This window comes from Anomaloglossus baeobatrachus, chromosome 2, assembly GCF_048569485.1.
Source record: "Anomaloglossus baeobatrachus isolate aAnoBae1 chromosome 2, aAnoBae1.hap1, whole genome shotgun sequence".
Lineage (NCBI taxonomy): Eukaryota > Metazoa > Chordata > Amphibia > Anura > Aromobatidae > Anomaloglossus > Anomaloglossus baeobatrachus.
The window spans coordinates 79,037,318-79,053,663 of NC_134354.1; the positions used below are offsets into that span (position 1 = coordinate 79,037,318).

Consider the following 16,346-nt stretch of genomic DNA (forward strand, 5'->3'; position numbering starts at 1 on the left):
TCAGCAGCGAGAGCAGACTGCTCTAAAGACCCGACTCTGGTCTTAAGCTGCTGTATGCACTGATAAAACTGCTGTATATCCGCCATGCCAGCCAGACCCTGACGTAGTTGTGCTGTAATGAGGGGACTGGCGAATTAGGATGTAGGTAGCAAATATCCCAATCGTCAGTCGGGGTCCACCATGCAGTGATGTTAAACTGCTGCTGGAAACCCGTAGGTCAGGCAGATAAGGCAGAGCTGGTGGCTCGGTAAATAATATAAAGCCCGACTCGAGTTACGTCACTCGGAGCAGGTTAATTGTGAACCCTGTTAACACCACAGGGCCCACACATCGAAACCAGGACCTCTCTTGTTAGCAGCACAGAGAGTCCTGGGGGTGACTGTCTGTGCACGTACGGGTACACCTGGACAAAAGGTGCAGCTCAGTTAGCACCACTGAGCTGACACTGAACCACTTAATCGATAGAGCAAACGTGGGGTAGCTGACCCAAAGAGGTACAGAGTTTAGTGCTGGTGTGACCCTAGACACCCACAGCTTACTGGGGTTGCCTATGTGGCGCCCTGGACTAGCCAGGTCGTCACAGGTAAGACACACACACACCCCATCCCCCAGACAGCAACACTAGCCAAACACAAATCCTTGTTGCCTCCCTCCAGGGTCTGAGTCCACACCAGGTGGGGCGGAGCCAGGTGGTTGGCCCCGCCCATCGAGGAGTTCACAGGCCTGGAGGCAGGAAAAGGCAATCAGATCAGTTCAGGAGGTGAAAGGGAGAGGAGTGAAGTAGAAGGAACTGCAAGTGTCTGGGTGTGTGGCCCAGGCACTGACAGCTAGGTTGGCAGATGGTGGTGGCCATCTGCAGGAGTGGTAAATCGACGCGGAACCGTAGGACCGGGGTTGGGCGGTGGCCCGCCGGTACCGAACCGGGGAGCGAAGTGAAGCCAGCACACACAGGCAGGGCCTGCGGACCCCGACCAGGCTTGGAGCCACCGACAAAGGTCAAATCCGTTAGTGACCAGAATCCCAGGGGTTTCCTAACAACCAAGTCCCAATTGAAGGCAACCGTCCACCCAGAGAGAGGATATACAGCCACCGCCACAGGCTAGAGATCCAAGGCCCAGCGCCTGCGGGCAAAACTGGCTCCTCCTGCACCTATACACCGGGGAGCAGACTACCGTTGGGCAACCATCATAGTCAACAGTTACAACAGGGTGTAGGGAAAGACAGCCGCCATCACCTGTCAGGGGAGAGAGACACTGCAGCCGGCTGCGGGACCCGTCCATCCAACCGTTTGGTTTACCGGAGACTTTGCCTGTTTGTTACTGAGTGAGTACACTTGTGCCATCCGGCACCGCGCCGCGCTGTCCCTGCAACCCTACACCTCATCAGCCCTGCCTCCCCGTCACACCACCGGGCCCCGGGACCACCAACCCCTACCCACGGAGGGGGAAAACAACATCCCAGCTGCTCCCTACCAACGCTCCCGGGATCCCCGTCACCAGCAGCGGTGGTGCCCATCTTCACCACAACCCGTGGGTGACGTCACGGACTCAAATCCCCAAACAAACTACCCCTCTTCACTCACGGGCGAGGAGCGCCGCTCGAGTCCCCGGATCCGGCCCACCACTCGAGCCACTGAGCAGCAGCAGCAGCAGCGCCGGACCCGAGCGTTAGTGAGCGCAGCGCCCCACCGTCCGCGACACTTACACACCGGTTAATGGCCTGACCTCCAACGCATAACCATGCCTACCGCTTCAGATGTAATGGCGCTAACTGCAAAGTGGCTGTACTGCTCTTGTAACTCCCCAGAGCTGAAATGTGATGACTGCACACCGGGGTGTTCTCTAAAGAACCTTTTAACAACTAAGGTCTGTCCCAAACACAGTTCCAATCCAAGATGGCGCCCACAGGGACTAATTGTGGAGTGCCACATCATCAATGACATCACCAGCGGCCTATCTGGAACTGCCACGTCACTGATGACACAACTGTAGCACCGCCCCAAACACCCTATCAGTCATCGTCAGAAGACAAATGGTGGGGTGCCAGGTCATATGGGTAGGCTTCCAGTCTGGAGTGGCCACATCATCTGGACACCTGACGCTATCCAGCCTATCAGGTCCTGCCACCTCACGAACATGCCCAGGGAAGTCCTCACTGGACTTAGCCTCAGATACTGCACAAAGTTTGTGAGCATGTTCAGTAGCCTGAACTGTAGACTTAGCCTCAGGAATGGAACTAACAGGCTGAGCATTCTCAGTAGACACAGCGCGAAGGCCAAGCACCTGGGTAAAGAGGCTTTTCACACTAAGTGTGTGAGCATGCTTAGTAGCCTGAACTAAAGACTTAAGCGGGCTTCACATGCTGCGACATTGCTTACGAGATGACGTTGGGGGTCACGGAATTTGTGACGCACATCCAGCCTCATTAGCGACGTTGTTGCGTGTGATACACATGAACGACCGTTAACGATCAAAATTACTCACCTTATCATTGATCGTTCACACGTGGTTCAAAGCCCAAATATTGTTGCTGTTGCAGGACGCAGGTTGTCTTCCCTGAGGCAGCACACATCGCTTTGTTTGACACCGCAGGAACGACGAAAAACACCGTACCTGCATCCTCCGTCAATGAGGTGGGCGTGTCTTACCTTCGGCTGCTCTCCGCCCCTCCGCTTTATTTGACGGCTTCCGTGTGACGTAGCTGTGATGCCGCACGAACCGCCCCCTTATAAAGGAGGCAGTTCGCCGGTCACAGCGACGTCGCTAGGCAGATAAGTCCGTGTGACGGGGACTAGCGATGTTGTGCGCCACGGGCAGCGATGTGCCTGTGACGTACAACTGACGGGGGCAGGTGCTTTCACCAGTGACATCGCTAGCGATTTCCCTGCGTGTAAAGGGGGCTTTAGCCTCAGGAATGGGGCTAACAGGCTGAACATGCTCAATAGGCGAAACACTGGACATATGCTGGCGTCACATGGGACAATAAATCGTGCGATCACATAAGCGATCGCACCCGCCCCCGTCATTTGTGCATCACGGGCAATTTGTTGCCCGTGGCGCACAAAGTAGTTAACCCCCGTCACACGTACTTACCTGCCAGATGACCTCACTGTGGGCGGCGAACATCCTCTTCCTGAAGGGGGAGGGATGTTCGGCATCACAGCAATGTCACACAGCGGCCGGCCAATAGAGGCGGAGGGGCAGAGATGAGCAGGACGTAACATCCCGCCCACCTCCTTCCTTCCGCATTGCTGGCGGGACGCAGGTAAGCTGTGTTCTTCATCATTCACGTGGTGTCACACAGAGCGATGTGTGCTGCCACGGGAACGATGAACAACCGGATCACAGAAGGAGGACCGACTTTTTGAAAATGAACGACGTGTCAATGAGCAATGATAAGGTGAGTATTTTTGCTTGTTCACAGTCGTTCCGAGGTTTCACACAGTACGATACCTCGAACGATGTCGGATGTGCGTCACTAACGTCGTGACCCCAACGACATATCACCCGATATATCGTACCGTGTGACGCCCGCATAAGGCTCTGACTGGAGTAAATCGGCACATGCATACTCACTAACCACCTCTTCACACTTAGAAGCCGAGGAATGAGCAGCCAGCTGGACGACCTGAGGCACGGCCAAAAACGGAGGTCGGCGCTTGGGCGTAACAGGAACTGCAGCAGGCTGCTTGCGGCAACGGCGGCGCAAATCTTTAACATTGTGTCATTAGCGAAGAACACTTTAAGGTGGTGTCACACACAGCGACGACGACAACGACGTCGCTGCTACGTCACCATTTTCTGTGACGTTGCAGCGACGTCCCGTCGCTGTCGCTGTGTGTGACATCCAGCAACGAGCTGGCCCCTGCTGTGAGGTCGTTGCTCGTTGCTGAATGTCCTGCTTCATTTTTTCGTCGTCGCTCTCCCGCTGTGAAGCACACATCGCTGTGTGTGACAGCGAGAGAGCGACGAAATGAAGCGAGCAGGGAGCAGGAGCCGGCGTCTGGCAGCTGCGGAAAGCTGTAACCACTGTAAACATCGGGTAACCAAGGGAAGACCTTTCCCTGGTTACCCGATATTTACCTTCGTTACCAGCCTCCACCGCTCTTGCTGCTAGTGCCGGCTCCTGCTCTGTGCACATGTAACCTGCAGTACGCATCGGGTAATTAACCCTATGTGTACTGTAGCTAGGAGAGCAAGGAGCCAGCGCTAAGCAGTGTGCGCGGCTCCCTGCTTTCTGCACTGTGACATGTAGCTGCAGTACATATCGGGTTAATTAACCCGATGTGTACTGTAGCTAGGAGAGCAAGGAGCCAGCGCTAAGCAGTGTGCGCGGCTCCCTGCTCTCTGCACTGTGACATGTAGCTGCAGTACACATCGGGTTAATTAACCCGATGTGTACTGTAGCTAGGAGAGCAAGGAGCCAGCGCTAAGCAGTGTGCGCGGCTCCCTGCTCTCGCGGTTATGATCGCTGCTGCGTCGCTGTGTTTGACAGCTAAGCAGCGATCATAACAGCGACTTACAAGGTCGCTGTTACGTCACAGAAAATGGTGACGTAACAGCGATGTCGTTGTCGCTGTCGCTATGTGTGAACCCAGCTTTACTCTCAATCCCATCCACAAGGTCATTAAAAGGAGAATAAAAAGAATTGATCCTTTCACACATACTTGTTGACTTTATCCCATTTAGAGAATGTACCATTTACAATAACTCTTTGTTTCTTGTCACTTAACCAGTTTTTTCCATTTGCATATAGTATCCCATTGTCCTAGCTTCTGGAGCTTCAGTATAGGATTTTATGTGGTGTTGTATCAAATGCCTTTGCAAAAGTCCGGATAAATCACATCAGCTGCATTACCAATATCTAGATTTGCACTTACCTCCTCATAGAAACCCAGCACGTTGGTTAGGCATGAATTGTCTTTCATGTCTTTCATGAATACATGCTGATTGTCAGTTATTATACTATTCTCTGCAATATATTTTTGCAAGGAATCTTTTATAATGCCTGCATGGTAGTTGCCTAGATCCACCTATTTAACTTTTTTAAATATCGGTACCACGTCAGCTATCCTCCAATCTTGTGTCAGTGAAATTGTTACAAGAGAGTCTAAGGGGCACTTTGCACACTACGACATCGCAAGCCGATGCTTGCGATGCCGAGCGCGATAGTCCCTGCCCCCGTCGCAGCTGCGATATCTAGTGATAGCTGCCGTAGCGAACATTATCGCTACGGCAGCTTCACATGCACTCACCTGTCCTGCAACGTCGCTCTGGCCGGCGAACCGCCTCCTTATTAAGGGGGCGGGTCGTTCGGCGTCACTGCAACGTCACACGGCAGGCGGCCAATAGCAGCGGAGGGGCGATGATGAGCGGGACGTAAACATCCCGCCCACCTCCTTCCTTCAGCATAGCCGGCATGAGCTGCAGGAAGCAGGTAAGGTGATGTCCCTCGCTCCTACGGCTTCACACACAGCGATGTGTGCTGCTGCAGGAGCGAGGAACAACATCGTACCGTCGCAGCAGCGTAATTATGGAATTCCTCGACACTACACCGATGATATGATTACGACGCTTTTGCGCTCGTTAATCGTATCATCTAGGATTTACACACTACGATGTCGAGAGCGACGCCGGAAGTGCGTCACTTTCGACATGACACCACCAACAATGCACCTGCGATGTCATAGTGTGCAAAGTGCCCCTAAGGGGTACTTTGCACACTACGACATCGCAAGCCGATGGTAGCGATGCCAAGTGTGATAGTCCCCGCCCATTCGCAGCTGCGATATCTTGTGATAGCTGCCGTAGCGAACATTATCGGTACGGCAGCTTCACATGCACTTACCTGCCCTGCGATGTCTCTCTGGCCAGTGAACCACCTCCTTCCTAAGGGGGCGGTTCGTGCGGCGTCACAGCGATGTCACACGGCAGGCGGCCAATAGAAGCAGAGGGGCGGAGATGAGCAGGACGTAAACATCCCGCCCACCTCCGTCCTTCCGCAAAGCCGGCATGAGCCGTGGGACACAGGTAAGGAGATGTTCCTCATTCCTGTGGCTTCTCACTCAGTGATGTGTGCTGCCCCAGGAATGAGGAACAACATCGTACCTGTCGCTGCCGCGACATTATGGAAATGACCGACACTACACCGATGATACGATTTCGACGCTTTTGCACTCGTGAATCATATCAAAAATGATTTACACACTCCGATGTCGACAGCGACACCGGATGTGCCTCACTTTCGATTTGACCCCACCGACATCGCAGCTGCGATGTCGTAGTGTGCAAAGTACCCCTAAGAAGATGAGATACAGCAGTCTGTTAATTACTGAGCTCAGACTCCCTCAATTTCATGAATTTGACCCAGGGGCTTTGTTAATATTCAATTTGCCCAGATGAAGCCATATTTCTACATGTATTAATTTAGTTATATTGAGTGATGAACTTTGATTTCTATATTGTGTGATGAACTTTGATTTTTGCCTTGCTGAATGATACTTACATTGCAGTGCATTGCTGAACACAGATGAAAAGTGCATGTTTAATTTCTCAGCCTTCTCTTTCTCTTCTGTAATTATATTGTAATGATTATGAATATGAAACATATTCGTTTTCTTTTGTAGATTTTTGTATTTTATCATTTGTAGATGATCAAGGGGGCAGTCATGGTACTTGAGATGCCGCTTTGAACTGTTAATAGCAATTATAGAAAAGTGGCATTACAGATGAGCCACTGGGGCAAATTTATTATTCAAAATTTGCCAAGACAGCAGAAAATTTAGTCATATTAGTTTTCAGCTTTCAATAAGTTTCTCACAAAATGGTGGAAGAATAACATTGTCAACATCGTGAACTGGTAACAAAAGGCCAATACACTGGTGTACTGTAGTTGAGACTCTCAAGTGGTGTAGTGAAGCCTACCAACTGATGTAGTGTAACAGAGACTACCAACTGGAGTAGTGCAGAGGAGACTACCAACTGGAGTAGTTCAGTGGATACTACCCTATTAGAGTGGCATATTTTAGTCTACAAACAACTTTAGTATATTGGAGACTACCAATTGGAGTATTGTATTGGAGACTACCAACTAGAGTAGTTCAGTGGAGACTACCAATTGGAGCAGTGTATTGGAAACTACAAACTGGACCAGTGCAGTTGAAACTACCAACTGGAGTAGTGTATTGAAAACTACCAGCTTGTGTAAAGTGTGTATACTACCAACTGGTGTAGTTTATTGGAGACTACCAAATGGAGTGGTTTAGTGGAGACTACCAAGTGTTGTAGTGTTTTGGAGACTAACAACTGGTGTAGTGTATTTTAGACTAACATCTGCTGTAAAGGTATACCTACTTTACTTGTGGGAATTGCCTTTTTATGTTGCTAGGTTCATTAAAGGACCCATTGCCACCTATTTGAAGCACCTATCTCCAGTAAATTTTAAAGTCAGCGCTCTTCATCATATCAAGATTGTTTTGTAACAGAAAACAACTTACTATCTATTTATTTGCAGTATTAATTTACTTGACATTATGCAATCCAGCTTCTAGTTTATCATGCATTTTCTTGTGTTTTAGATTTATATGGATTCATTAATGAAGTTGATGACTGAACTTCACAAGCAACAACAGGAGAACCAAAACGCAGCATTAAAGAGCTTTCTAGACCAACTGAAACATCAACACTCACAAGAAGAACAAAGCCAACAGCAACAAAACAGATTTCAGGAGCAGCTTCTCCTGCAACAACAAGATTTTCAAACCAAACTGATGGGAGATTTCATGAAGCATTCGGAGATGCAGACTGCCCTACTATGTCAGACACTAAGTAAGTTGCTTTTGTGCCTTACTGATGTTGTATTGATTGTATTAATTAAAGGTTTCCTGAGGGTTAACATATTAATATCCTATTTTATGGATAAGACAAAAATATAAGGCCAGTGGAAGTCTAACACCTGACACAACCACCAACAAGATTCCCTGTTTTTCCAAAAATAAGCCCTCCCCAAAAATAAGCCCTAGCAGGAATTTTCAGCACTTTCGAAGTAAGGCTTAAATATAAGCCCTAATCCAACAATAAGCCCTAGTTCATTTCAATAATGAAGTGTCCATGCAGCTAAAAAAGTAGAAGAATACTGCAGGACACCTCATTATAGAAAGCAGACACCCCCAAAATTAGAGAAGAAAGAAAACAAAAGACCCTGCTGTCATACTCACCAGAGGTCAAATGGGAGTAACTGCAGTAGAACGCATCAAGGACCTGCAGTGGAACGCACACCCACACACAATCAGATTGCACACCCACACACACATACACAAACCTCAGATCATACATACACACATAATCACCCATCAGATTGCATACACAATCACCCATCAGATCACACACACACACTCACCATATCCAGCGATACGGATTGTGTCTCGCTGGCAGAGGAACCTGGGATGCAGTACAGTGGAGAGCAAGGACCTGCGGTGGAATTCATGGAGGACTCACAGGTCCTCTATGCATTCCACCGCAGTTCCTCGCTCTCCACTGTACTGCGTCCTATCTTCCCCTGCTGGCCAGAAGCAATCGGTATTGCCGGATGTGCTGAGTGTGTGTGTGTGTGTGCGCCATCTGATCTGTAATTGTGTATGTGACCTGATATGTGTGTATGAGTATGTGTGTGTGTGTGTCCAATCTGATGTATGTGAGTGTCTGCCAGAAGCAGGGGAGGACTGCTGTGAAGCATGCCTGCTTGGAGCACCAACCAAAGATCGCAGGAGTACCTAAGAGCCACACAGACCTCTGGGATCTGGTAAGTATGATTCTCCTTGGAAAGGGGGGGTCTGCTTTTTGGGGGGTAAACTTACCCTCAACCGTGTTACCCCAAGAATAAGCCCTAGCCAAAAATAAGCCCTAGCACTTTTTTCGGGGCAAAAAAAGTATACGATATTGTCTTATTTTTGGAAAAACACGGTATTATATGGCTCTGTACATTGTTTATGAGCCATTTTAGCAGCTTTATTTTCTTTTTCTGAAACCAATTGAGAGTTTCTTTGGCTGTGTGTTTGGGATCATTGTCTTGCTGAAATCTACATTTACATCTACATTTCATCTTCATCCTGGTAGATGGCAGCAGATTTTAATCAAGAATGTGTCAGTATATTTGTCCATTCATCCTTCCTTCAATTCTATAAAGTTTGCCAGTGATGTATGCTTAAAAACAGCCCCACACCATGATGTTCTCACATCCAAACTTCACGCTCACCTGACCTGACCCCTTTGGAGTTCTTTGTGTGAGGTCACATCAAACAGCAGGTGTATGCGACCCCTCCACCAACATTTCAGGACCTACGATGACGTATCACAGATGCTTGTGCAAACGTGTCACCTACCATATTGCACAACGTGCAGCAAGATACAGTATGCTGTCCAGAGTCCAGATATGCATTGCAGCTGATGGAGGCCACTTTGAGCATCAAAGTTAAATTAGCGTGACCAGCATTCAATGTTTTGGGGGGGTTATGGGTTTCATATCATAGCATTTCTGTATGCAAGGTGTCGATTCGTATTGAATTGATGATGCCCTACAACTTTGTAATTCACTTTTTTTCTCTATCTCGTTACGTTTTCGAGATAAAAATGTTAACTCTGTTGTTTTCCACCAGGTGGCGCTATAGGTGGTTTCATTGCGTAGTGCATGGCTACTTTACTACACCCAGACACCACTTCTATGCATAGCTGCCGCCGTTCCCAAGTTAATGGCGGTGGACAGGATATGGGTGGACACACTGTGTATCTCTATGTATAGATATATATTTATATATAGATATAGATAGATAGATAGATAGATAGAGCCCAATCTCCTGACCTGAACCCCATTGAAAACCTCTGGAACGTAATCAAGAGGAAAATGGATAGTCACAAGCCATCAAACAAAAAAGAACTACTTACATTTTTGCACCAGGAATAACATAAGGTCACCCAAAAGCAGTGTGAAAAACTCGTGGAAAGCATGCCGAAACGCATGAAAGTTGTGATTAAAAATCATGGTTATTCCACAAAATATTGATTTCTGAACTATTCCTGAGTTAAAACATTAGTATTGTTGTTTCTAAATGATTATGAACTTGTTTTCTTTGCATTATTTGAGGTGTAAAAGCACTACATTTTTTTGTTATTTTGACCATTTCTCATTTTCAGAAAATAAATACAAAATATATTCCTTGGAAATTCATAGATATGTTGTTAGCGGTTTATAGAATAAAAGAACAACTTACATTTTACTCAAAAATATACGTATAAAGAAAAAAATCAGAAAAACTGAAAATTTTGCAGTGGTCTCTTTACTTTTGCCAGAGCTGAATGTGTGTGTATATATATATATATATATATATATATATATATATATATATATATATTAGTGAGACAGGGATCTTTGCTTTGGTCCAAGCGAGTGGCTGTGGATTCACAGATGACAGCGGCAGACCGGCAGGTTCCACACAGGTACGGCCACTGCCGTGTTTATTGTGTACACTTATCTCTCAGTGTTACACATTCAAAAACAGGAAAATAAATGTCTAAGGCCGTCTGGCCACTAACTAACAACAGAATGCTAACTACAAAATAAACCTATGTAACAAACAAAACAGTATTCTCTTACTGTGTCGGTTCCTCAGTAGAGATGAGCGATGTTTGAGGTTTGCCAATTTCATGTTCGAGTAATTTTGGGGGGGTGTTTGAGCTCGAGCTCGAGCTTTTTGCTAAAAGCTTGACAGTTCGAGTTACGATCAAGAATGGTTTGAGCACCAAAAATGTGGCTTTTCACAGTAAGGCTATGTGCACACGTTGCTGTCTGCATGCGTCCTGCATCCCCAGCACAATCCCTCTCTCTTTCCTACTCACCGATCACGGGCGCAGCGCTGCACGGCTGTCACAAATCTCCAGCGGCATTTCCTCTTTTGAAAATGGCTGCCACTTCATTATTCAATTAGTTATTCCATATTTTCTCCGCCCACCGGCGCCCATGATTGGTTGCAGTCAGAGGCGCCCCCACGATGAGTGACAGCTGTGTGCAACCAATCACAGCCGCCGGTGGGCGGGTCTATATCGTGCAGTAAAATAAATAAATAAATAATAATAATAATAAAAAAAAAATGCAGTTCCCCCATATTTGATACCAGCCAGGATAAAGCCGCATGGCTGGAGGCTGGTATTGTCAGGATGGGGAGCGCCACAGTATGGGGAGCCCTCCAGCCTAACAATATCACCCAGCAGCCGGCCCGGAATTGCCGTATCCATTAGATGCGACAGTCCTCGGACTCTACCCAGCTCATGCTGAATTGCCCTGGTGCAGTGGCAATCGGGGTAATAATGAGTTAATCATGCCAGGCGTCTCCCCGAGACACCTTCCATGATTAAACTGTAAGTGAAAGTAAAGAAACACACACAGCGAAAAATCCTTTATTTGGAATAAAAGACAAACCCCCCCTCATTTACCTCTTTATTAATCCCCAAATACCCCTCCAGGTCCGAAGTAATCCACATGACACTGTCAACTCTGATAGCTCTGCTACATGAAGATGACAGGGAGGGCTCTGTGTCCTCTCCACGTAGCACCTGAAGTGAACCGCGCTGTAATCTGAGACTTCAGTCTGCAATGTAAAAGTCAAGATTACCAAATCTGCCTATGTTTTTTATTAGAGCAAGTAGCTGAATGGTTAGAGCGCTTGACTCACAAGCATAAGTTCACGAGCTCTATCCCCGGCCGTCCCGGTAAAAAGTGTAATTTTTTTTAATTTTAAATTAGAATTATTTATTTATAATTCTAATTTAATTTAATTATGCACTGAGGGGAGGAGCCGGACATCAGCTCTGAGCCACACTTCTAAAATAGGAGCAGTTCACGGAATGAGGCTGCATTGCTCTCTCTCTTTCTCTCAGTCAGTCAGTCTCAGTCAGTCAGTCAGTCAGTCAGTCAGTCAGTCAGTCAGTCAGTCAGTCAGTCTCAGTCAGTCTCAGTCAGTCAGTCAGTCAGTCAGTCTCAGTCAGTCTCAGTCAGTCTCAGTCAGTCTCAGTCAGTCATGTAAACAAAGCAGACTGCAGCACCTGTGGTCAATGGCCGCCTGTGTGACACACAATTTGGCGGTACTGGGACGCCCGTCCAGTATCAAGGGATCACTTGACTCCACATACCATGTAAAAAAGCGATTGACAGCGTCCTCCTGAGTGCAGATTTTTTCTTTCTCTATTCCATCATAGTGCAATAAACATGCAACGTTTCGACATCAGTTTGTCTTTTTCAAGCATGGCATTAGACCTCAGCTGTCTAATATTTATACAAATGTCAATTACATGTAAACCAATTAAAAACAACCTCACACCCCCTTATGCAAATTAATCTCGGACATAAACAATAGTACAATAGAGCGATCTGAAAGAGCTACATCTCATCAGGTATCAAGGACAAAACAATGTAATGCAAAATAAACTCATAGTACATACAGATATCACAGAATCGCAGCACTTGTATATAAATCGCAGCTCCATGCTTAAATAGCATTGTTGTTATGGAGATCCAGTACCCAGAGTCTATTGTAGGCAAACCACATGACTCCCAGAGGCCAATCCAATTATCACACTCTCATTCATGTCTGAATGACGTCACAGGGCTCCTCTGATAGTATCGTTCAGGCTTTATAGATGTTCTCAGAACAGTCCAGACAGTTCCTATGCACAGACACAGTAACTCTCCAGGGCCATCCAGACCTCATATCAAACTCCATATTCAGCGGAGATATCGTTACTGATTAAGTCGCACATGTGTCCCAGCTCCTCAATATTGCATAAACAGATCATACTCACAGAATATCAATATACATAACTGTGTTCAATTACACAATACGTTCCTATATCACAATATACGTATATTATACATCACTAAAAAAAACACCCATGAGTCAAAAATACCACGTTAGTCGTGTTTAAAGAGGAGACACACAGTGTGATCACGTCACAATACTGCGTCTGCGCATAGGAACTTTTGCATTACATTGTTTTGTCCTTGATACCTGATGAGATGTAGCTCTTTCAGATCGCTCTATTGTACTATTGTTTATGTCCGAGATTAATTTGCATATGGGGGTGTGAGGTTGTTTTTAATTGGATTACATGTAATTGACATTTGTATAAATATTAGACAGCTGATGTCTAATGCCATGCTTGAAAAAGACAAACTGATGTCGAAACGTTGCATGTTTATTGCACTATGATGTAATAGAGAAAGAAAAAATCTGCACTCAGGAGGACGCTGTCAATCACTTTTTTACATAGTCTCAGTCAGTCAGTCTCAGTCAGTCTCAGTCAGTCAGTCAGTCAATCTTAGTCAGTCAGTCAGTCAGTCAGTCAGTCAGTCAGTCGGTCAGTCGGTCAGTCGGTCAGTCTCAGTCAGTCAATCTCAGTCTGTCTCTTTCTTTCCTCTCTTCTCTCTCTCCTCTCTCTTCTCTCTCTCCTCTTCTCTCCTCTTCTCTCCTCATCTCTCCTCTTCTCTCCCCTCTCTCTCTTCTGTCTCTTCTCTCTCTCTCTCTCTCTCCCCTCTCTCTCTCTTCTGTCTCTTCTCTCTCTTCTCTCTCTCTTCTCTCTTTCTCTTCTCTCTCTCCTCTCTCTCTCCTCTCTTTTCTCTCTCTTCTCTTCTCTCTCTCTTCTCTCTCTCTCCCTCTCTCTTCTCTCCTCTTCTCTCTCTCTCTCATCGCTCTCTCTCCCTCCCTCTCTCTCTTCTCTTTTCTCTCTCTTTTCTCTCTCTATTCTCTCTCTTTTCTTTCTCTCTCTCAGACGTGGCGATGATAAGCTGATGCGGTCACCTGACGGCATCAGCTGGCACTATAAGTCAAGCGGTGAGGCCTGCTTTTTACCGCCCGGCCGACTAAACTATCAGCTGATGCTGTCGGACAGGAGTCTGCACAGAAGTGTGTAGTTTTGGGGTTTTTTTTGCACTGATGCATCATCTGATTGTATAAAAGCCATTTATACAATCAGCTGCTGTGTCATGTGATTCAGGCCCTTGAACCTGATACATCATCTGATTGCTTTGCCTTTCAGCAAACCGATCAGATGATATTGGATCCGGATTGGACGGCGCGGGACTCTTGACCCAGGATTACTGTGGAGGGGGGTTCTTTATTTCAATAAAGATGGAGTCACTAATTGTGTTGTGTTTTATTTCTAATAAAAATATTTTTCTGTGTGTTGTGTTTTTTTTTTATCTGTACTAGAAATTCATGGTGGCCATGTCTAATATTGGCTTGACACCATGAATTTTTGGCTTAGGGCCAGTTGATAATATACAGCTAGCCCTAACCCCATTATTACCCAGCAAGCCACCCATCACCAGGGCAGCTGGAAGAGTTGGATATAGTGCCAGAAGATGGCGCTTCTATGAAAGCGCCCTTTTCTGGGGCGGCTGCGGACTGCAATTCGCAGCGGGGGTGCCCAGGAAGCTTGGGGACCCTAAGCTGCAGATTCCAATCCCCAACTGCCTAGTTGTACCTGGCTGGACACAAAAATTGGGCGAAGCCTATGTCATTTTTTTTTAATTATTTCATGAAATTCATTAAATAATAAAAAAAAAGGGCTTACCTATATTTTTAGTTCCCAGCCGGGTACAAATAGGCAGTTGGGGGTAGCCCGTAGCTGCCTGTTGTACCTGGCTAGCATACAAAAACATGGCGAAGTACATGTAATTTTTTTGGGGGGCAAAAAACTCCTGCATACAGTCCTGGATGGAGTATGCAGAGCATTGTAGTTCTGCAGCTGCTGTCTGTCTGTATGGAGGAGAGCAGACAGCAGCTGCAGAACTACAAGGCTCAGCATTCTCCATTCACTAGTGTATGCAGGAGAGCAGACATCAGCTGCAGAACTACAAGACTCAGCATACTCCATCCAGGACTGAAATTGGTTGAAGGATTTCACCAGCACAAAACTCCAGGCATTTTGTTCTTTAAAATAAAAATTCCTTTATTTTCTTATCATTAAAAAGTCCATGCTATGGTGGTCAAGCCCATGTCAGAGAGGACGCGTTTCGAACATCCAGTTCTTATTCAGTCTCTAAACCATCTAGTCACAGAACTGTTTAAAAAGGGCTGAACCCAAACATGTGATCAAATGCAAGGAGAGAGCAAGACAATTACAAAAACATTAACCCCTTGAGTTATATCACTCCATATAATGCTTATAACACTTATATATATACAAAGTTTTTTTAGCCAGATTAATATGCAAACATTAATTCATTTCTTTTATTTAAACCTTTCGGAAATCTTGTGCCCATTAAAAACATCCATTTTATTTCTCTCTGAAAAAGGATATCTTTCAAATTTCCACCTCTTCTAGGTAGTTGAATTTTTTCAATGGCATTGACTTTCATGCCTGTTAAATTACCTGCATGTGCGTCGCGAAAATGTTGAGACGCTCCTGATAATTTTCTGGTGGTAGCATTATTAACATCATAAATGTGTTCAGATATCCTCTTTCTGAGAGAACGACAAGTGCTGCCTATATATTGTAACTGGCAAATAGTACACGATATTAAATAAACCACATGGTCTGAACTGCAGTTTATAAGTGACATTATTTTATACGTTTTTTTATCTGTAAATGAAGAAAATTCCTTCACATTTGACATATAACCGCATAGTCCACACGATCTGTGGCCACATTTGAAAGAGCCTGTGCTGGGTAACCAATTGCCAGTGTTTTTTTCTTTTTTAGTGGAACCGCACCTATTCATATGATCACTAGGTGATAACATGGATCCCAATGTAATGTTCCTTTTTGAAACAAATTTAACTCCATTTTTTAAGATTTTGTGTAATGTGTCATCTGTAGATAAAATGGGTAAATATTTTTTAACAATTTTAATTACATCATAATAATTTTTACTGTATGTTGTTGAAAAGACAACTGACAATTCTTTCTGGGGATTACCTCTGGTTTTATTCATGTCCAAATATTGTGACCTACTCACTTTGATTGCCTTGGTTTTGGCTTTCTGGAGATTTGTCATTTTATACCCTCTTGCCAAAAACCTTTTTTCAATAGTGCTGCATTCTGCCTCAAAACCATTTTGGGTGTTGCAACATCTCCTAGCACGGACATATTCACCTGTAGGGATGTTGTTTATAACATGCTTTGGATGGCAACTTCCCGCATGTAATAATGAGTTGCCTGATATGGGTTTTCTATAAAGACTACAATTAATTTCTCCATTGTCACCCTTCCCATGGAATTGTATATCCAAAAAATTAATTTTTGATACATCATGAAAAAAAGTGAAAAAAAGATTATGGGCATTATTATTAATATATG

General features: G+C 45.6%; 1 protein-coding gene across 1 annotated transcript in view; it reads left to right on the top strand.

The window, feature by feature from the left end:
* Positions 1 to 16,346, top strand: part of LOC142283211 (uncharacterized) — an 89,865-nt gene that overhangs the window by 43,036 nt on the left and 30,483 nt on the right. Inside the window, exon 6 of the mRNA XM_075333095.1 lies at positions 7,577 to 7,826. Within this exon, the coding sequence (XP_075189210.1) occupies positions 7,577 to 7,826 (250 nt within the window). The remainder of the gene's footprint in view (positions 1 to 7,576; positions 7,827 to 16,346) is intronic.